At 34.1% G+C, this 23919-nt stretch overlaps 2 protein-coding genes across 2 annotated transcripts; one reads left to right on the top strand and one right to left on the bottom strand.

Annotated features, from left to right (window-relative positions):
* The first annotated feature begins 50 nt into the window (after window positions 1-50).
* Mettl5 (Methyltransferase like 5) lies at window positions 51-3087 on the top strand. The gene is made up of 4 exons (XM_089634464.1): window positions 51-185; window positions 953-1167; window positions 2056-2196; window positions 2868-3087. The coding sequence occupies exons 1-4, from the start codon at window positions 51-53 to the stop codon at window positions 3022-3024; spliced, it is 648 nt and encodes a 215-aa protein (XP_089490590.1). The 3' UTR covers window positions 3025-3087.
* On the bottom strand, window positions 3045-11350 carry Aldh7A1 (aldehyde dehydrogenase 7 family member A1). Its single transcript, XM_089634463.1, has 8 exons — window positions 10864-11350; window positions 10575-10791; window positions 9374-9591; window positions 9086-9301; window positions 8491-8670; window positions 5883-6065; window positions 4374-4580; window positions 3045-3315 (listed from the first exon to the last, which is right to left on the bottom strand). Exons 1-8 carry the CDS (start codon window positions 11050-11052, stop codon window positions 3103-3105), a joined length of 1623 nt encoding a protein of 540 aa, XP_089490589.1. The 5' UTR covers window positions 11053-11350; the 3' UTR covers window positions 3045-3102.
* Window positions 11351-23919: the final 12569 nt, after the last annotated feature.

The following is a 23919-nucleotide window of genomic DNA, read 5'->3' as shown; positions in this document are numbered from 1 at the left end:
TAATTAATTTTGAGACACTCTTCCTATTTTCTTTAAAATATTAACTCAAAATGAGTGCTTGTATGAAGTTAAGAGTTCTTGAAGAGTGGCTGCAGGGATTAGACGAGTTTGAAAATCCTAAAGTGATCTTGGAACAATATGCAACACCGCCACACATCGCTAGCTGCATGATGCATACCATGCAGGTAAAGTAATATTTTTTCAGTCTGCATGATTCATCAATTTACCTCAATGTTCACCCTTCATTCACACTTGTTCACCCTTCTGTCATGCCAACAGTTGTTTATTTAAAAAAAAATTTAAGCCATAAATTCACCTGCAAGCTGTAAACGTAATCGTTGTTAACCGTTACAGACACGGTAACCATGCCTTAGTATGCACGCTAGGGCTGTTATACAGCCATTGGTTATTCGCCACGAATCGCTCGTGAACCCCTTTTTTGTAACGGTACTTAACATGTTACGGTTACAGCTTGCAGATGAGTATGTGGTTTAACACATACATTTTTTAATAACTTCTTGTTACTGCTTACCTATTTATTTTTATTTTGATAAAAACACTGAATCTTCCTGGCCATGTTTGTCTTCATCTCTACGGCAAACGCACATCATACTATCCTAAATAATTTTTAAAAAGGTGAAATTCGATGACTTAGATTAATGGTTAGTAAAGACCGTTATTTACAGATATTCTGTTCTTAATATGCCTCATTCTGAAAAATAAGTAAATATAATAATAAATAAAAACAACATTCTTGAAGGAGATTTCGATTTCTCTCACACAGACATAAAGTGCTATAAAAATGTACAACGGCAGAGTTCGAGATCCACACTAACGACAAAGATACACAACCCGACTATTATCAAGATTCGAATTGAATCGGTTAAATAGGCACTTGTTGATTTAACTGAGATACATTCCGCTTATTTATTAACTTTATTTTTTTCTGTAGACTCTTTACGAAGACATTGAAGGCATGTCGGTGTGTGACCTGGGAGCTGGCTGCGGCATGCTGAGTGCCGGCGCGGCCCTGCTGCAGGCGGAGCTAGTCGTCGGGTTTGAGATCGACCCCGACGCCCTGGATATCTACTCCAAGAACATGGAGGAACTGGAACTCTCCAACGTGAACGCTGTGCTGGTTAATATTTTAAATGGAGGACAGGATAGGTAAGATTAAAATTTTGTATGCAATGCTTGACTTGGCTTTAGCCATGTTTGGTGACCATTTCTGAATAGCCAGGTACTTCCCAAACCTTCCTCTACCCATCTCCCTTCTCTTCTCCACTCTCCCTTCAACCTCACAACATACCCCCATTTTGGGATGCTGTAGTCTGACTGGCTCCGGACAGTGGGGAGTGTTTAGCATTCTTGTGAGGTTTCACATTAAAAAGTAATTTAAAAAAAGAGCTGAAATGTCAATCTACACTAAACATTCAAATCTGCACTAAATTTCTTGTACATGACAAACTCAGAGTGTCAAGAGACATATCTGACTTACTTTACCAGTGATTCCTGACATTATTTGGGGTAAAAAATTTTAATGAAATTTTGGTCTCCAGTGACATTGCATTGCAAAACAAACAAAAAATAATTTTTTAACTTTTCGTCACTGGCCACTCAGCCGAGTAACCCGCCAACACCCCACCCCGACCCTAACTGTCCAATACCTTCTGATTTTTTATGTTATAAGTTGAAAAAAAATGAGACCAAAATGTCATCCATATTATTTTTTACCCCACGTAACCTCAGGAATCACTGGTTAAAGTAAGTCAAGTGCATCTCCGAACACCCTGTACAATTACATAATACATGGCGGATAGGTTGAGTAGTCCTAAGCGTTAGGTTCCCACACAGGGTTCAATCCTCATTGGCATTTATACATGAATCTCTTTACAACTTCGATCTAGCCGCTTAGTACTTTATTGTAACCTCTTTTCCGATTACATTCATCGTTTATGATGAAGTGAGAGAGTTTATATCAAAGCTATCAGTAGTATACAACAGTATGATTTTTATTTCATATTAACTTTGAGGAACTTGTATTACCATTTCCAGGTTAGACAAGAAATTTGATACCGTTGTGATGAATCCACCATTTGGAACCAAGAACAATAGCGGTATGGATATGGAATTCCTAAAAGTGGCTTCACAACTATCATCATCCGCAGTTTACTCCTTGCATAAAACTTCCACTAGGTGAGCATACACATCTTTTTAACTTTTTCTCTATGGAAATACATCTTTAGTTAGTAGTTTAACTCTTTCATTTTTATTCAGAAAACTAGTAGTTACCAGTGAAAAATCACAGGATGCATCAAATGCACATTTCAAATATAGAATAAAAATAATTGTCTTCCAACATATTATATCTATATCTTAACAAATAAATAAATAAATAAAAACATATATTAGGTAGGCACTTTATCGCGCTTGTCTGGATTTAAAAGATTCTTACTATATTTTGATAATTTTCTTAACATATTCCAATTCTGAAAATGTCGCTCTCTTACGAAAGTATTATGTACGTATGGACAAGGAAATTATACATATCATCAAAATACTAATTTCGGTTGTCTGTACTGTGTGTTACTCCTACATGAAATCTGGTTTGAACTCAAATTTGCTTTGAATTAAAGTGTAATTTCCAAAATTGGTACTGATTGTGTGAAGAATTCAGACATGCGATAACGTAGGTACCTACCTATAATGTAATATTTGAATGTAAAAGTATTTTAATTGACATTTTCAAGATTGAAACTGAGAATTCGAAGAATTCTGAAATGAGAAGTCGAAAATTCAGACTATCCTCTGATTTTTCACAGGTCTGCGTCAGTTCTTTAATAATTAATGTCTGTTTTTGTTACTAGGAAATTCATCATGAAAAGCAGTAGGGAACTGGGTCTCGAACCGAAAGTCGTAGCTGAACTCAAATACAATCTTCCGTCATCTTATAAATTTCATAAAAAATCATCTGTTGACATAGCGGTTGACTTTTGGAGATTCAAGGTACTCGACAAGGCTTGACTTTCACGCAAACAACTCTCATATTTTGTCATTTTTATTAATAAAAATATATGCATTAGTAAATGAGTGTTTATTTTGTTATTCGAATTTGATGCCCTGAGCCAGCGGGAGTTCCTTTGAATGGTTGATGGTGATGGTGGTTCGTCTCATGTACTGCTTCCAAGAGTCACTGCCAGATTCCCTCCCTCCTCCTGTGTGCTTCTCGCCGCCGAAAGCTCCACCGATCTCGGCTCCAGAAGTCGGAATGTTGACATTGACAATTCCGCAGTCTGATCCTTTGGGGCCGATCCACTGAGGAAATAAAATGCATTTAAGATGCAGGAAGAAAGATGCGCAAATAAATTTTATTTATTTGACAAATTACTCATTTAAAATGTATATTTGCGGCACATTCAAGAGTGGAAGATACTCTCAGTATCACCCTGGTGTAAGACCTAGACACCAAGTAAGGTGACTGGCGCCATTCAGAATTGAAAAATTGCTTGAAATGGCTTTGGCCGTGTTTGGTGACGAGATCTGAATAGTCAGCTACTTCCCCGCCTTTCTCTTCCCCATCTTCTTTCCCTCCCCGCTACCTTCAGCCTCACAACATACCCCGATTGGGGATGCCGTAGTCTCACTGGGTCCAGATGGTTGGGAGCAGTTGGGACTCTTGTGCAGTTTCACTTTTTTTTTAAAGTACCTGATCTATTCCATTGAATATAAAATGAGTTGTGGAACTGCAAAAGCCGCTTTTGAAATGATGGAAATCTGGTGATGGTATCGAAAAACTGTTTGGAACACTTTGATTATTAAAAGAATTAACATTTTATGCAAAATATCTGAACAATAAAACATTATTATATTGATATTTAGCAGAAAACATTATATTTACTTTCAATGTATTTGAAACACTTTTTGGGAATGTATCAAAATGAGCAGGAATAGAAATCCAAAGTTGAATCGACTTCAACTTTCGTTCTATAAATTGTCTGTATTCTCAAAAAATAGATTGTTAAGAACGTGCCATTAGCCAAGAGCACTGAAAATGACTTTCTTAAATAGCAATTAAAAGTTGCACTTTTTTACTATATTAAAATATGACCAAAATTTCAACCTTCTTTTTCTTAATATTTGCTAAATGTTATGAAACAAACAGCAAAGCATCTTATCTATTCTAAAGCTCCTAAGAAAGTGGAAATGACTTTATGAACTAAAAATAGTTGCATTTATCTAGAAATTTCAGACAGAAAACCTGTGCAAATTTCATGACATTTGATGTTTTTGTGTAGACACAAAGTTTTTTTTTTTTGCTTTATCGTTAAAATATTATATGTGTATGAATAGTTATATAATAATTTAATACTTACATGGAAAATATTGCCCAAGCTTTGAGTGAAGAGACTGGACGATAAACCCTGATCCACTTCATTGTTCCATGCAATGGCCGTGTCTATATCGGGGACTTCCAGGCAGTACACAATGGGGGCGAAGCATTCACTCATTATAACCTCAGCATCGTGCTTAAGTCCGCTAATAATAGTTGGCTCAACAAAGAAACCAGGTCTGTCAATAACCTGGAACAAGAACAACGTTTACATTCACCAAATTTTCAGATCTTAATATTACGTAGTCTTAATACACTAACAAGTTCGACAAGAAAGTCTAGTAGTAGTAAATGGTTATATTTGTGATTCAAGCATAAACTCGCATTTGAATGTTCTCAAATATGTTGCAAAATAAAAGTGTTGCCATATTAATGAAAAAAAAATCCATTTTATCTAATAAGGAACTTCAGTGAAAAATATTATGGCTTAAAAATATGTATTCATATAGATCAACAATCGTTGATTCTGAAAATTTAAGTTTATTATATATTATTATCCATGGAATTTATAAATTGTCATTTAAAGACCAATAAAACACCAGCACATTAAAATACACTGTTTGGTTACCCTGCTGATTATCATAGCCAGTCTACATAAATAATATATCTATGGTCTACAATATCCGCATCAGGGTTGCCAACTCATGGAGAATTTCACAAACTACAGGGAATTTCTAACATTTTTCAAGAACAGGGTTTATTTGGTTGGAAGAACCTTTTTGTGGGGAAAATGCGGGGATTCTGGGAATTTCTTGATAATCCAACCAATAATTATGTACTATATTTAGTTTTCTTTTCAAGCAAGCTTTCAAAAAGTTTATTTTCAAAGCCTGAACGAACGAGAAAATCAGAAATTGACTGGATAATAAAAAATAAATGCTATTTTCAATAGAATTTTGTTTCATTTTGGAGGAAAAGGAATTTTCGGGGAATTTAAACATCTCTTCATATATTGTGGGTATTTTAGAACATATGCATTGGCAACCCTGGTACATATTCACATTAGACCCGATTAAAATGTTGAAATGCAGGTTTTTAATTACCGATAAATTGTTTATCAGGTGCGGTCATGGGTTATTATGACACTTTGGTTCAATATAATAACATTAGTGACGAGATGCTAACATTTCACCTTGCTTTCTTCAATGTTAAAAGCAGTTAATCATAAAAATAAAATAAAACCTTTCTACTGCCATGCAAAATACAGCACCCTTAAAAAAAAAACACAAGCTTTTTGTAACTGATAAAACCGGTCACGTCCATAGATTTGGTGCGTTTTCAGGAGACCCGGATATTAAAACTTTTAAAATTATTTTAACTATTAAAACCAACTACAGCAATAAAATATTTATAAATATATATGTTGTTATTTAAGTCAGATTGATAAAAAAAAAATAAAAAAATGGACTGGAGTTCTGTATTTCTAGGCTTTTTTTTACGAATTGTATGCATTAATCTATGAAGTAAGTATAATATTTTGTTGATGTCTTACATGTCCACCAAATTCAATCTTTCCCCCTGCTGCCACTGCTTTCTTAATCGTGTTGACATATTGGTCGATAGCATTTTGGGAATGCAACGGTGCATACAAAGTCTCGGCATCGAGTGGATCTCCAATACGTTTCACAACTTGTGCATAAGACTTCTTCAGACGGTCGACCACTTGCTTGTAAACCTGTTTCAGACAAATACAATGAGCTAACATACAAAAATATAAGTAATGCATGTGAACTACATATCTATATACTCATTTAGTAATGAATTACCAATGAATAATTTGGGCTTTGAACACCTACCCATTTAATTTTAAATGTGTAAAAGTTGTTATATGTACTGTTGTCATCTTCTAAAAATAATGTAAGTGAAGTAATTTATAGAAATTTTTGTGACTTATAAGTATTACAGTGATTTATTTTTGGGATATTATGCCGTGTTGCACTACCTCCTTCTAGCTAATGTTTCGGACAGCATTACAGTGTCTGAATTATAGTCATTACACATCTGCCCTGATGATGGACACTGTAATGCTGTCCAAAACGTTTGCTAAAGAAGGGGTCGCCTAACATGACATAAAACCCCAAAAATAAATCACTATATTTTTTTGACAATTTCACAGGACAGGATAAAAATATCAAGACATACTGACAGATATAAATGTATCCATTACATTTCACTAATATGTATTACACCCTTCGGGCTTTTACATAAACCAATTATAAATTAATTACATTACACAGTGCAGTGGCCACCAAATGGCGGACCGCGGTCTGGATCCGGACTGCCGACCTATTTTGTGCGGACCTTGTGTTAACAGGTCTGCACAAAATAGATTCACAGATTTTAAGAAAATTGAGAATGTCATCGAAATCCTCAGTAACATTTGCTCACTGCATCCCAGTGATGAATGGAGCAATGAAACTGCAAATATTTTCGGGAGTAATAAAGCTGCTCTCCAGATTGAAATGATCGATTTCCAAGAAAATGCAGTTTTAAAACACCATAAGTTTCTTGTCAAGAGTTTTGGATAAAATTTGTTTGTGGTAATAAATACCCAGAATTAAAAGAAATAGTCTTGAAACTTCTCACTTTGTTTGGGTCAACATATATTTGTGAAGCAGCATTTTCCAAGATGAAGTTCATAAAAATAAATTCTGGAGCAGACTTTCCGATGAACATCTCCAAGATTTAATGACAATAGCCTGCACAAACTTTAGTCCAAACTTCAGACGGATAGTCCAAAGCAAAAAATTTCATTTTTCTCATTAAACTTATTTTTATTTGTTCATTGATATTGTATCTACCCATATTTAAATAGTACACTTTATTAGGGAGAGGTCGTTAGGCTTTTTCCCTTCTGGACCGCGACAGTCATGAATTTAAAAAAAACGGACCCCTAATGAAAGTAATTGGTGACCCCTGACATAGTGCATTCAAATTAATATAATTATAAAAGAAATAATAATATTTTTATTACCGGCTGCATGAATGAGATTTGCAATTCAATTTATGCATATTGGTAGTCTAGCAACAATAGAATAAGGCAGGAACAAAATGAATCAAAGTCATACACATAAGTACAACAAAAGGAAGAAGAGAGAAAAAAGTTAGCAATACCTGCCTGGATTAAATAGCAAGAATCAACATTAAAAGAAAAAGTAAGGTAAATGGTAAATATTTACATAAAAAAAGTAAGTTACAGATTATCTATAATAATGTTAGCGAAACAAAATGTTAGAAATGTATGATTTAAATTTTAGTATCGGATAAATGGAAATATCAACAGAATATCCCATTTTTTCTACCTTACAACTCCTGTGGTGATCTGTCTTTTTATTACTACTATCTGGATTTTTTTTTTTTTTTATTAAAACACAAATAACATTGTTTACATCACTTTATGTTATTTGTGTTTTAATAAAAAATAAATAATGCCATCACAAAGTGAAAAGCAGTTAGAAGAAGTTTTCTTCGAAAAATTACTATCTGGCTGTTATTTACTTTACCGTTTTTGTTTTATATTAAGTGCTAAATTATGATACGAACTAAACTTGTCAATTTGATTGGCCTAAAACAGGATCCATTCCTAGTTGGCTAGTCAAAGTTTCCGCATTTTTTATTGTATGATTTTTATGAGAAATAAATTTATTATTATTATAACTGAAACGGATTTCAAAGCCTATGTAGCCTTTTGACTGGGGAATGGATAACAAAGTTCTTTTTAGATGAATAAATAAAGAACAACTCAGGAAGTCTTGTGTTACAGTTTGGTACTCTGAATATTAATAGATTAAAGTAAGGTGCATCCATTAAGCCATACTTATTTTTATAGAAGTACCATATAACTCATGGGTGTTCTGTAAGATAAGTCGGTTAAATATGTTCAACTATTCAAACAATTGTGATGCTAGCTGGTCCTTACACAGAGACGAGGTTAGTAAAGAATGACTTCTGCCATAAACCCAACAGGGCGAAGATGTTGAGATGCAATGGGTTAAAACTTATACTTACACCAACGAATAAAGAGTTATATTAGTTACTGAACATAGAATGAGAATCTTATTTATTCTATGGTACTGAGGGAATTAGAGTTTTTTGCCAACCTTTGTGTGCAGGATAAGTCTTCTAGTTGTGGTGCACCTCTGTCCAGCTGTGCCGATGCAGGCAAATACTGTGGCATTGGCCACCATATCCAAATCTGCGTCGTCATTCACAATAATGGCATTGTTACCTCCCAGCTCCAGGAGATGCTTGCCAAATCTCTTCTGAACCTCAATTCCTACCTAAAAAACATATTCATACAATCTTTTTTAGATCACCATAAGGCAATGGTTGTATATTTTTAATTTAATTTTAATATTTAAACATTTGATTTGGTGCCGATGTATATATTGTTAAGAGGGTAAGCCTTTATTTATCTGAACACTTTCCGTATTTACCATAGAACCTCTAGAAAAAAAGCCTGCAATGTGTTCTCATTTGGTATCACAATACAATGCCTTCCGTTTAAATAATAACCTTCATCATTTTGTCCACAAATTTGAACGACTTCTTTTAGATAAACACTAGCTGCTGATAATTTTAATGCTTTTGGTACTCCGATCATTTTGTCAGGTGTCATTTTGGCAATGTGGTCATCCTGTGGATTTACTATTATTGAAATTAGCAAAGACCATAATGTAAATATTAGATCCTTACCTGATGTCCAACAGCAGTGCTGCCGGTGAATGAAAGCAGCTTAATCCGAGTGTCTTGTGACATGAGCTTGCCAACATCTGCTCCCCCGACACAGAGTGAAGCCACGGATCCAGGGACATTGCACTCTTCCAACACCTTGGAGACAATCTTGGTGACGGCAACGGCGGTGAGAGGCGTGCTTGGAGCGGGCTTCCATACCAAAGTGTCACCACAAACCTTAAACAATTTAATACCATAATACAGACACAATCTATTACCTTTTATTTATTCTATTGAATTTAAGCTTACCATAGCAATTGCGCTGTTCCACCCGTACACAGCCACAGGAAAATTGAATGCAGAAATAACTCCAACTACCCCCAAAGGATTCCATTTTTCCAAAAGGATATGACCGGGCCTCTCTGATGGCAAGATGGAGCCGGGTAGGGACCTTGAAAGACCGACGGCGTAGTCACAAATATCAATATATTCTTGAACCTCACCAATGCCTTCTGCCAAAATTTTACCTGAAAAATTCAGTGAAAAGTATGTGGAATAAGATCCTATGCCACAACATATGAGGAAAATCTTGGACAGCAATGCTCATCAAGTAAACAGAAGTAGGTACTTACCCAACCATAAAAGTATTTTTTATCAACTGATTTATATCACAAGATAACAGTTTCTATACAAAATTAAGTTTTTTGTTTTGCAAAAAAATTTAGTTTTAGCTTTTTTGTTATCTAATCTTTATTTACACTACTTGAAACTGTTGTTGAATTAAATAGATTCTTGCACTGTAATATAATTATATTACGTGGATGGGATATTATGCTGCCCTCTTTATCAGCTAAACTTTTCAATAAATAACAATATTGCTGTTTTGAAAGTTGCTAGCTTTCAAATGGAACATATTATAAGCAGCATGTATTGAAACATGATTTACTTATGTATAATTTTAAACAAAGTGTGTAAAAATTGTTAAATTTCACTGTTGTTGAAAAATGATATATCATAAAGTTAATGATTATACCTAGGTTATGTTAGAACATTTTTAATTAGCATGATATGCGTCATTCTATTGACATGAAAACTCCAATCAGCTGTTGTCCAAAGTTGCATTTGATTTGATTTTTTTGGTTTGGGCTCTAGGTTAGTGTACATTAGTATTGAAAAATAACTTTTTGAAAATTTCAAGTTCAATGGACCCATACGAACCACAAAAAATCATAAACTTTTGCCCTCTTGCGGGAAACCTGAATGTTTTTCAACTGTACCATTTTTTTTAAATATATGCAGATCCATATAGAGAACCTTTCATTGACTTGAATTTTGAAATCCAAAAAAAAGGTTTTTTTTCGATACCCCGTACTGTACAATAATACATAATGTGATATACTTAGGGCAAGCTCAAAAAAAGTTGTTTTTTTGGAGGTATTTGTCAATGAAAAATGTATTTATTTTGTTGTATAAATTATCACGCTAAGAAATTTAAAAACTAGATATTTACCCATTTCCAAAGACACCAATTTTCCAAGAGGGTCCAACTTTTCTCTTAGGGCATTTCCAATTTGCCTAACGATTTCTCCCCTACGCGGAGCAGGCAGCTCCACCCATTGCTGCCAAGCCTCCTCTGCTGCCTTCACGCAAGTATCATAGTCTTTGGTAGTCCCTTCAACCACCTCAGCTATTATTTTTCCATTAGCGGGACTAATTGAAGTTATGGGCTGAAATTATTAGAATGATTACAAAATTACACATTTACTAAAATCATAATAAAATATTGTTCAACTACTCACGCTTCCAGAGGCAGTCCATTTCCCATTGTACACTCCTAAGTTGGACCTTTCGATTCCCAGGTCTTTTAAAAATCCATACTTGGGATCGTCAATTAGAAATGACTGATTAGAGAATGCCTTTGCACTTTGTGACATTTTGAAAAATCTAAACTTAGAGAAAACTAGCCTATTCACTGCAGAAATTATCATTTCCACTGTGGTGTGTTAAATAAATAAATGTGTTATCAGTTCGTTACAAAATAGAGGAATGAGGGGCAAAATCAACCAAACCACTTTGACTGTTGCTTATTGTAATCTTATTTTGTATGTTTTTAATGTTTGTTCTCTATTCATGGTGTTCAAATAAAAAAATATTAAATGTTTGGTTTAATTTTCCAATTCTCTTATTATGATGTATATATGGTAGCACCAGATCTATCTTGTCTCATATGAGAAGTTATAACGGAAAAGGCTTTTCGGACTTATTTTTTCGAGAACTGTCTCCTAGTAGAGGAACGATCATTGAAAAACGCAGATTTCAAAGTAATCAGTTGTATTTCCACCATATTGCCGCTTTAAAAATAAAATGAAAGATAATATTTTATGAGTTTATTTATTATACTTTTATACTTGGTGGAATTATATATTATTAAAATAGAAAATAAAACATTTTTTAACTTATTTCCACTTGTTTATTTTACCAGTTACCGGTTTCGTCCTATTATGGACATCTTCAGGCTGGCAATTGAAATTCTTTTGTTACAGAATTTATACAAAATTGACATTGTGTACCTAATTTTGTATAAATTCTGTAACAAAAGAATTTCAATTGCCAGCCTGAAGATGTCCATAATAGGACGAAACCGGTAACTGGTAAAATAAACAAGTGGAAATAAGTTAAAAAATGTTTTATTTTCTATTTTAATAATATTTTAGTTAAATATTATAAATTTTGAGAACACTTTTGTTATTATGTAGTCATTGATAGTTCTGTTCTTTGGCTAAAGCAAATGCTTCAAGAAAACAAGTTTTTTCAATGTAATAAAGTTTTATTCATAAACACACTTTACAGTATTGTGCATTGAATGTAAAACAAACACCATTTGCCTCGAACTTATGGAGATAACGAGGGGACAGGCTGATAACTTTAGTGACATTTAATGATAAGACTGAGATAAAGTTTACAATACAACTAAGGACAATAAAACAAGATGATTACTTTGAATCTCTAAAGAAAATGGCTAGTACTTACAATAAAATACTAATAAATCTATAGTATATTTGGTCGTTTGCATTAAACATTTCGGATGGAATATTAAATAATAAAATCATAACATTCAAAAATACATACATAATTCTATGTCCAGGCGCACAGGAGCAACTTTAGTTGCGGCGACAGTATTTCAATATCTATATAAATTTTAAAAGTCTCCCCAGTGTCAAGTCGCTACATGTGCGCACCTCCATATTATTTCGTATTTGATTTTGATGCAGCAATGCAACTATTGCCCGGAACTAAAGTTGCTTGTGTACGCCTGGACTTATATTTTCAATACTTTTTACAAATTTATGCCGCCGTTATTAAAATAGTTGGTGGTGTAATTATGAGCATAGTTACCTTCCAAGCAGTTGACCGGGGTTCGATTCTCGGATGTGGCAATTTTTTTTAAATTCATGTTTATTTTTAATTTTTAATTTCATGATTTGCATGGGTCTGCGCTATTGTACAATAACAGGTAAGCATCTTTACCTAGTGCAGTGGTAAAGAAACTTTAATGCAGTATTTGACGATACATAACATAGATAATTAATTGAATATTTAAGTCTAATATCTCCCTACAGAACACAGAATTTTTATAAATGCATCACTTTCCCAACTAGACCTTTGCTTTCGAGTGAAAGTTAGATTTTTTGAGTGAAAATAAAACAATATAGGCAACATTGCACCGTTAATCTTCTCACTGTGTCTCAATCATATATGCTCTATGCATTACATACCCTGTCAGGCTGAATCACAAGTGATCATCAAACTCACTAAAAATAAGCCATTATCTAAAATCACCGCATTTTGGGATGGTTGAAATGACAAAGTTCCGCGTTGAAATGGTAAAACCATTTAGGTTATTTTGCACAGCTACTATGCACATAGAACTATCTGCATAAATATTTAGGTGAGTAATTAGAGAGGTTAATTAGGACATTAAGTGTAGTATCCTGTAGATTCACCTTAAAGGGGACTTGGGTTCAGGATTGTTATAATACGTAAGGCTGGTTGAATATTTACCGAGATCGTTTATTGCTTGCTAACTGTGAGACTACAGAATACCGAATGGAAATACAGACTACCGCCGAAGTGCTCCCCGCACCTCGCGGCCCGTAGGTAGGTACCGAGTACCACATTCTCCCCCACTTAAGAGGAGAACTCCTACCAGGTTTACATCTTACCTGAGCCTGTTTACAACATATTTATAGAGTTATCATATATAGCAAAATTATAATAAAGGTTGTTACACATTAGTTTTTTCTATGCCGCAGCCTTCCAGTCCAAGGAGACTGCCCCGGTGGTTCCTGAAACAGAGGAGAAGACCCATTAGCCCCTTTCCGAAAATAATGGAAAAGGTCTAGGTCTGATACTCTCATATCAGAGCCTAGATCGTCACTATATACTTTTTTACGCTCTTTGGGATTCCACCTTACACTCATTGGTGTCAGTTGATCCTCATGTCTTTTCCAGATTTGCCCTGAGTCTTTTATGAAAATTAAGTAGGTATTAAATCCAATTCTTTTTTTAATGATACCTACCACCCAACCTTTTTTTCCTCTATAATCCTTAGTCATCACCTTTTTCCCCACCACAAATATATTCATATTTCTTTTCTTAGATTTATAACTCTTTTTCTGATTTTCTCTACTAACTAATATTTTACTCTTTACTTTATCCGACATACACCTCTCCCCCCTCCTTTCCGCAATCACTGGAGAAATGAAATCAAACACGGACCTTAATCGTCGTCCTAACATAGCCACCGCTGGTTCTACACCAGTCGTGATATTTGGGGTATTCCTATAATCAATTAGGAATTTTGTTAACCTATCATCGACGTCTCTCGGTAACCCCCCATTATGTAAAATCTTTTTTAAAAAATTTTTACACGTTTTAACTCCGTTTTCAGCTAACCCATTACTCTGCGGATGATTCACAGGAGAAGTGATGTGCTGGATTTTTCTATCTTTACAAAAACGCTTAAATTCTTCTGAACAGAAAACAGACCCGTTATCCGATACAATAGTTTCTACAGTACCAAATTGAGCAAACATCCTCTTTAATTCCCTTAAAGTATTATCCGTATTAGCTTGTTTTAAATTAATGCATTCTATCCACTTGGTACTTGCATCTACTATAATTAAAAAATTTGTATTAGCCATCGGACCAAAAAAATCAATATGAATTCTTGTCCACGGCTTTTCCTCAATCGGCCAATGTTGTAAAGGAGTTTTTGGTGGATTCGCCTGATTTTCCAGACACTCTTTACATGATCTAACTAAATTTTCTATATCTTTTCCCATTTTTGGCCACCAGAAATACCCTCTTGCTAACCCTTTAGTTTTAGCTATACCTAAATGTGAACGATGTAACATATTTAACAAATCCCCTCTCATAGAATTTGGAATGATGGCTTTATGTCCCCAAAAAATACAATCTTCTACTAAAGACAACTCATCTCTAATTTTCCAAAAAGCCCATAACTCACTATCTTTTGGAATTTTCCTTGGCCAACCCTGCCTTAAATATTGTTTTACCAATGATAATACGTCATCTTTAATAGTGGTTTCTTTTAAATTATCAACATTTAATGGAACCTGAGAGTTATCACTAACATAAAATAACAACTCTTTTTCAATATCCTGAAAATTAATGGAACTCAGCTTCTCAATATATAAATCCTCCGATTTATTTGTCTCTTCTATTGGTAATCTTGATAAAAAATCTGAACAATTTTTTTCTGATGCTACGTATTCAATTTCATAGTTAAACCCCGCCAAAATTAAACTGTAACGTTGCAATCTATTAGCACTCAATACAGGAATGCCCTTCTTTTCTGACAAAATTCGTACTAACGCTTGATTGTCGCATTCTAATTTGAATTTCCTACCGTATAAATATACAAAGAATTTTTTTAATGCAAACACTATCGCTGTTGCTTCTAAATCTAAAATACTATATTTACTCTCTGTGTCTGTCAATTTCCTTGATGCAAACGCTATAGGTCTACTACTACCATTTGAATAAGTATGTAAAATTGTCGCACCCAATCCCTCTAAGGATGCATCCGTTACTAATTTTACTGGTATACGTGAATCAAAATGTACTAATACGCAATCCGAAGAAATTTCTTTTTTAAGTTCCAAAACTGCATTTTCACAGTCCTTTGACCAAATCCACTCTGAATCTTTTTTTAATAATTTATATAGAGGTCCTAACAAACTAGATATATTCGGAATAAAATTTCTATAATAGTTAACTAAACCTAAGAAACTTCTTAACTGGTTAATATTACATGGACTACTAGACTCCAATATTGCTTTAACTTTACTTTCTAATGGTCTAAAACCTTCCTTCGAAATAAAATACCCCAAGTATTCAATACTTGTTTTGAAAAATTCACACTTTTCTTCATTTACCGTGAGACCACAAAGTTTCAATCTATTCAAAACTGCTACTAAATTTTTATTATGTTCCGCAACTGATTTGCCCGTAATCAAAATATCATCATAAAATATAATTGTTCCGTTTAAACCTTGCAATGAATTAAACATAACCCGCATAAATATACCTGGTGCTGCATTCAAACCATACACCAGTCGAGTATATCTATATAAACCTATATGCGTAGCTATGGTAGTTATATCTCTACTACCTTCACTTAACTGTAATTGTGAATATGCCATTTTTAAATCTAATTTAGAAAACATTACCGCTCCACTGATTTGTGTCAATAAATCCGTTATTACGGGTACTGGAAATTTATTTACAACCAAACCTGGATTAACTGTTAATTTATAATCTCCACAGATCCTAACTGATCCATCTTTCTTAATTATTGGAACAATGGGAGATGCATATCTACTCGTTTCTACTGATTGTAATATTCCCTCTGAAACTAGTCTATTAATTTCATGTTCGACTTTATCTTTAATAGCTAAAGGTATTTGCCTTGCATTGCACATTTTTGACTGAAATCCCTCTATTAACTCCAGCTCAACACTATATTTATTAAATTTCCCTAATTTATTCGTTAATACGTCACCAAATTGTGTTTTCAACTTATCGACATCTAAATTGATTTCTTCATTAGCACCAAAATTATTTACTACCGTGCAATTATTCAAAAAACTAATGCTAATCCCAAATAATTCCATAAAATCCCTACCTAAAATTAAATCCGATCCATTTTCAATAACCACAAATTCAAAATTTTGTTGATTATTATTACATGAAACCAATAAATTTATTTTACCGCTCGCTTTTAGCGGCTTGTTATCGTAACTCGCTAAGTGTAAATTAAATTGCATTAAATTAACATGTTTAAAATATAATTTATAGATACGTTCGGGTATGGCACTAATTCCCGCTCCTGAATCTATCATTGCCTCGAATGAAATATCATTTATTTTCAATTTAATTACATACGGTTCAATCCTCTTATTAATACTTGATACAAAAATCTTTTTTTTAATGCACGAAATATTTCTACAAAATTTAGCAATGTGACCTTTTTGACCGCATTTAAAACACTTCGAAAATTTATTATTCACAACCTTGCACTCTGATTTAAAGTGCCCGAATTTATTACAATTAAAACACTTTTTCTGTTCCGAATCTAGATGCTTCAATTTCGGTTTAAAATTATTACTATCGCGCGATGAACTTCTACTATGCCTCGAATTTAAATAAACACTTCGATGTTTCGATACTGATGGATTATTTTTCGGACTTTTTGATCTTGAACGTGAACTAGCTACTTGATAACACACTTTTTCATCTTTAAAATTTGCTTCAGAAGCCTCTAAACACGCTGCGATTGAAATTAATTTCTCAAACGAATTTTTTTCGCCCTCAATGAATAACCGTTCTCTAATTTTAGGGTTTCTTACTTTACAAATGAATAAATCTTTTAAATTATCTTCAAATCTAGTACCGAATTTACAATTTATGGATAAACTTTTTAACCGTGCCGCAAATTCTTTTACACATTCTCCTGATTCATTAACTACATTATAAAATTTTGATCTTTCTTCAAACAACGAAGTAACATTTTCACAATAATTACCCAAAAATTCACACAAAATTTCTACTGTGACATCATTTATTTTTTTAGGAGTAACCAACTCAATCAATAATTTAAAAGTTTCCTCCTCCAAAGCGTTCAAGAATATAGCTCGTTTCTTTTCGGCAGAAATTTTCTCATCATATAATATGAAGTAATTCTCCAATCTTGCTTTGAACACCCCGAAACAATCTGACTTGTGACTGAATGTCTCTAATGGTTTGATTTGAGCCATGATTTTACAACAAAATTACAACAATATTATTAAAAAAAAAATTATCAATAAAAAACTTAAACTAATGACTTAACTCAAGTCTAATGATGATTGTAGCTCTGGTTCTGGTCATCTACTCCCTCCAGTTGCAGATCTTCCTTCTTAACCTCTGGTTCTGGTCATCTACTCCCTCCTGTTGCAGATCTTCCTTCTTAACCTCGGCTGTACTCCAAGATTAGCTCTCGACCGATAGTTCCCAAGGATCCGCTCTCAGCTGCTCCTTGCTCCAATACAGCTCCCAGCTGTGTTGCTGTTGTTCAGCCCCCGGCTTCTTATGGTTTGAAATATATATATATACAGCTCCCCGCTGAATATTTATCCTCTTCACGATAACTCCGCTCCCGCGTGATTATCTGGAACTATTTTTTTTTTGATTCTGGTTTCGTAATTCAGCTCCCCGCTGAATTATTTTCAATCTTATCTTACAAAGATTCAACGATCCTGTTCTATTAATGTAGCGAGACTCCCCGTCCGTCACATTTAAAAAAGCACCGCCATTACGTGAATACTCTCCGAATTTCTTGAATTTTAACAACACGTTTGCCGCGTAAATTCTTTTAAACTTCGCCACTGTTTTGATAATGACTTAGTATCCTCGTCGCCACTGTAGTATCCTGTAGATTCACCTTAAAGGGGACTTGGGTTCAGGATTGTTATAATACGTAAGGCTGGTTGAATATTTACCGAGATCGTTTATTGCTTGCTAACTGTGAGACTACAGAATACCGAATGGAAATACAGACTACCGCCGAAGTGCTCCCCGCACCTCGCGGCCCGTAGGTAGGTACCGAGTACCACATTAAGGACGGGTTGTTTCGGAGAATTTGAACAATTCTTCAAATTTCAAAGTTAATTTTCAGGTTCTGTGAAAGATTTTTTCAAGTTCTGTTTTTATTTCAGTTCTGTCAAGCAACTACCCTATGCTGATATAATAACAGAACTTGAATAGGACTTTCACAGAACCCGGAAATCAACATTGAAATTTGATGAATTGTTCAAATCCTCCGAAACAACCCGTCCTTAGAGTTTTCACAGATTAGCTTTATGTATGATAGCAGTCCAATAACTTAAAATCGTTAGGGATGGTCACAAAACTGGAAAAAAGAGGGACTTTACTGACAGTTCATTCATGACGCACATAACAAGATAATAATTCCTGTGAGATTTTATAAATCAGACATGATGATATATTAATTCAAATCATTATAATTTTGTGTGACCAGGTAGATAACAAACATTTTGCACTAAGATGCTCGACAGGGCTGGCTCTATGCGGGTGCAATTGGAGCAGTCCGCTCCGGGCGCCAAATTGCCAAAGGGCTACTAATACCTCACACCTAACAGTCCTAACTCATCGTCCTTGAGATTATTTTTCATAAAAATGGCGCAACACCAAAAGTTAATATCATCCAAGTATTATTGATTACAGTGAACGTCCACGGGTTCTGACAAGGGGCGCCAAAATTTTTACTTGCGCCAGGCGCCGTTTGGTTCAGGGCCGGCCCTGATACCAGATATTACAAATAAACACAGCCATTCTTGGCAACTGGCACAGAGAAGTTAATAATCCCATCTAAGCTTACTAATAATATATTATGATACATAACTTTATTTTTAAATAACATCACCTAAGATTCCCACTGGCCTCAGAGAGAAGACGTACTGAGATCTCAAAGAAATCATGAAGAAAATTCATGAAAATTTCTGAAAGATATAATCTATACACGGTGTCCGGAAACTTGCAGTACAAGCGGGAAACTGGTGAATCTACATCGCATAGAGAATCAAATAAACTTTTATTTTTTGATCTGAACATTAATCCACTTTTTAAAACCTTTTTTTCGGTGACTAAAGGACTAAGAAACTTTTCAAGCCAAGTATATGCTTAGACACATTTTAAAAGACATAAAACAGCTGATATTAACTCACTAGCGACCATTTTTTTTTTCGTTTCTTTAAACTCCATTTATACGAAAACGAAAGCATAAATATTAAAAAAAAGTCATCCAAAAATTGACTCCAAATGTGATGTAAATTCACCCATTTTCCGCATTCTACGAGTTTCCGGACACCGTGAATAATATTAGCTCGGTTCCAGAGTGGAAAATACTCTTGATTTATTCTGGTTGAACACACCATTCATATTTGGAACATTGCTTGCTCTAAATTTCGTAATCAGATCTAGTAGTTGGTAGTTGGGTGGCCCCAGCATTCCTCTTCACATATTTCGCTGGCTTCATGCAGTTCTTCTCCTTCTTTCGCATGGTGGGGGGTCAGAGTAGGTAGGAGTCGGGGAATGAATGGAGCGGGCATTCATTGACCACATGTTCGGTGGTCTGTTATATATATGTATTCATATATCGCCCACTCTTTCTACTAGCTCTATGCAGTAGGACTCATATGGTTGTCAGATAAAACTCAATAAGGCTAAGGATGCTAAGAGCATCCATTCTATTACGTTAATTTAATTGTGCACATGAAATCAGGCAAGCCTTTCTTTGCACCAAAATGGGATTTCAACTCCAATCTCCAACTATAAATATTATTAATGATCTTCCCGCTGTGCTACAGAAATTGTTAATTAGTATATAAACATACGGAAAGTCTTACATATTCAATTGTGCTGTTCCAGAAGGTAAGGAAGGATACAATTTAACAAAATAAATGTAAGTAATACACTCGAATTTCAATTTTCTATCATAATTTAATTTTTGGTATGCGTAAATTAAATATGTAATGATAAAAAATCATAATTAATTAAAATATTGCATTATTGTTAGTAAATTACTAAATACAACTAAAACTTAAATCTAGTCTGATTAAAAATTGCAAATGATCAATATTTGGTTTGAGAATTACATATCTTAGGTATATATTAGTAAACCCTTTGCACAGCACCCCAACGATGAAACAGGTCCTCAGAGAAACCAAAGGGTTCTAAGTGAAGTTAATATAAAGATAAAAGCCTACACTAGGAAGATAGATTATAGTGAAACCAGCATATAAGGCTCTAGCATAAGAAGTTTTCTTTTTACGGTTCCTTGAAGACTGAAATTAAAAATGGTTTTATTCATAACATTAGAAGTTTTTTTTCCGAATCTGTCAGAAAATAATATAAGAGAGTTTCACTGTATACCTTCTACATATTCACTGTGTACCTAGTAAAAACTTAGTAGATAGTTTTAATAAAAACAATAATATTTTTACAGTATAATTCATTTGGCATTTTCACAAGCATTTGATTCCTTTGAACAAGCAATCTGCCTAGTTAAGAACTAATATCAATCTGACAATACATAATAACACTTTATATTGAAAAAAATTTGCTTTGGATTAAAAAATTAGAATGATTTATAATATGTAACTACTTTCGTATACAGCCTGACATTCATGAGGGCTGGACTACACTGTAACTAGAAAAACTTATGATATTGCATGAATCATGTATTTCATCAAAATCTTGCTCAGAAATCATAATACATATTACTGATGTATGTTTTTGTGCAATCTGTTATTGCTTTATTCAGGTATAGCTAATTTGTAGCTAGATACCTACCATTCTCTTCATTCGTGCCACTGTTTCTCGGTTTGTATTATATTTTTTGTACTGTGTAAGTCTAAAAACAAGTGAAATAAATATCAAAGTCCAATTATTATAAAGTATTGTCAACGTTTTAGTCGTAGTTTGTGATTCTGATGTAGGTATTTGCTTTTGACTTACGGTAACTTCAGCAATTTTGTTTTTTGCATTATAAAATTAGAATAACAATATAAAACAGTTTTGAAGTAGCTACAAAAAGTGTAATTATGAAATACTAGCCAAGTTTACACATAAAAATTGATATGGGTATCAATAATAACAGTAAGGACGGATTGTTTCACAAAATTTGAAAAATTTATCAATGTTAGTATTCAAGTTCTGTGAAAGTCCTCTTCAAATCCGTTACTGTCCAAGTATGTGAAACAACCGGCCCATGATATAGTTTTCATCAGTTTGCATCCATAAGAAACATATCGTCTATGTAAGTTCAATACTTTCAGTCAAACAGCACAAGCCGCATTGATTGGGGCTTCGAAATTTTGAAATTGACCAATGCTTGCACCCTGTTAAAGTCAATACCACAAATGAACCATCCCCAGTACATAAGAAAGCAAGAGCGCGTATATCCCTAGATAGTTTTTGTCCCTCCTAAATATTTTTACAGATATTTTTCCATGGTATTGGATTTACACTGACGATATTTCTAAAACTATTATAATATAAATTGACTTTTCGGTGTTGAACCGTGTTACGCTTCCTCTTCCGTCTAGAGTCAGCACTTCTCATAGATTATGAGTTTCTAGAATGATTAAATATGATCATATTAATTTGGTGTGGTAAATTGTTGAAAATAAACCAAATAGTATTCTTTTTTAGCTCTGCGATGTAAAAAAAATTCTTTCTAAATACGTAAAAATTTTCGTCTTTTTAATTTCAAGTCATGATTATGATTACAATGTCATCTGAACTATTACTACTTTTTTTATCCTTAATTCGGACATAAATTTTCACTAAATGTTATACTATTTCACAAAATTATGCTTGCCCCATAATATATTATTAAACTGATATTTTTTTCCAAATGTACACTCCTCTTCCATCACAAGCAAATTCTTTTAATAGAAGAGCAGTATAAATCGTATGATACAAAATAACCCATTGTGAAACCTAATTACGTGCAAAAGTTTTATTAGTAAAAAAATGTTTAATAGATAATACACATTACACTCTCCAATCGCACGTGATCAGGTAATAATAACCTGCCCTGCCGCTTGGTAAAAAACCAGCCCTACCTATAACGGGATTACTTATCTTCCGAACCGACTCGACAGAGAGGGCTCGTTTTTTCTCGCATTTATGACAGAAGTTGGCTTTCTAATATTCTAGAAATATTTAAATTGAGCGCAATAATTAATACATGGCAAAGTTGCAAAGATCTTCAGAATCACTTTCAGATTTACTGCCTTGGCCTAGAGTGATAATTTGATCCGTAGTTTTATCAATAATCATCTCATTTAACTTATATTCTTCCTCGGATCGCTGACAATTCCTACAAACTCTATTCCATTCTCGATGAGATATCTGGCAAATGCTTTCATCTACCAATTCTTTAACATTGTGCATATTTAAAACGAGATTACTGTTGGTGATATGCCCCTTTATGGCTGGCCAGAACTTGTTTATTGGGTTGAGGTCTGCGTGGTTTGGCGGAAGGTGTAGAACGGTGAGCCCACAAAAATTAAGCAAATGGTCAATCGCAAGGTCCTTATGACCGGTTTTGTTCTCCAAAACGATCTCGTATATTTTCGGTTTTAAAATTTTCTTAGAAACAGTTATGCCTTTCAACTCCAACCAATTTATCATGAAATTCTTTTTAGCGTATTTTGTTGGTTCACGAAATAAAACTCTATCATGGTTCGTAACTTTGTGTATAACTATAACTGACCTGCGTTTTACAATGGGAATTAATGAATCAGTTAACCATCTCTCATAATGGTGTCGGTGATATTCACCAGATGGTCGGTTGGCCTTGTAGACCATCAGCGTTCTCCTTATAAAGCCTTTGGCTCCTGCGGCTACGATGATATTAAGATTCTGCCCACTGCACCAACTTTGTGGGGAGTTGTTGGTGGAGTGTAGATATTTTTCATCAGTGAATATAATCCGTGTCCCTTCAGCTCGATAAAAAGCCATCTTACGTAGATATGAAATTCTTTGGAAACAATTGCTGTGCTTTTCAACTAAAATTCTGCGGTTATTTTTTAGTTTACACCAGCGAAAACCCAGATTTCTTATAATGCGCCGGAGTGACTGATCATTGCCTTTAAACTGAATGGTATCTTCTAATTTTTCACGAATCTTTCTCACATTCAAATTTTCAGTGCCTATTTTGTGAAAATCATAAACTATGCATTGGCGGATTGCAGTTTTGTCAAAGTCACTTAAAGGAATTTTTTTATTGTATATCCACTTCCTTTTCTTAGAATAAGGGGGCTTTCTTACAGATGTCTTCAACCAATCTTTATAATCAGTCATAACACGCTTAACAGATTGAACAGACAAACCGACAGCTATCGCCACCTCTTGGGGAAGATTTCGCAAATCATGGGGGTTATTGTCAATTTGCTTTTTCAGGTAATTAGACACATTCATAACTACAGATTTTGTTTGACCACTCAGTGATCTCCCACTTCCCCGCCTAATACATGTAAACATAATTTTCAAATAAATCTGTTAACAAGACTGCCTAAAAAGTCGGTTTTGATTTGTAGGAACGGGTAAACCATTCGTGTTTCCGGGAGAATTCAACAATTTCAGATTGGATGTTCAGGCCACCAGAGGCTAACTGCAAAACGGTTCTCTACCACTCGTTCACATTGTTTTTGGAAAAACTGGCAGTGTCATTTCTTGAAAAAAGATAATTAAACACCACC

Source organism: Hesperophylax consimilis, chromosome 8 (assembly GCF_061612785.1).
Source record: "Hesperophylax consimilis isolate HC1 chromosome 8, BYU_Hcon_1.0, whole genome shotgun sequence".
NCBI classification, from domain to species: Eukaryota; Metazoa; Arthropoda; class Insecta; order Trichoptera; family Limnephilidae; genus Hesperophylax; species Hesperophylax consimilis.
Note: the sequence above shows the minus strand (reverse complement) of the source record. Positions and strands in the feature narration are given on the sequence as shown.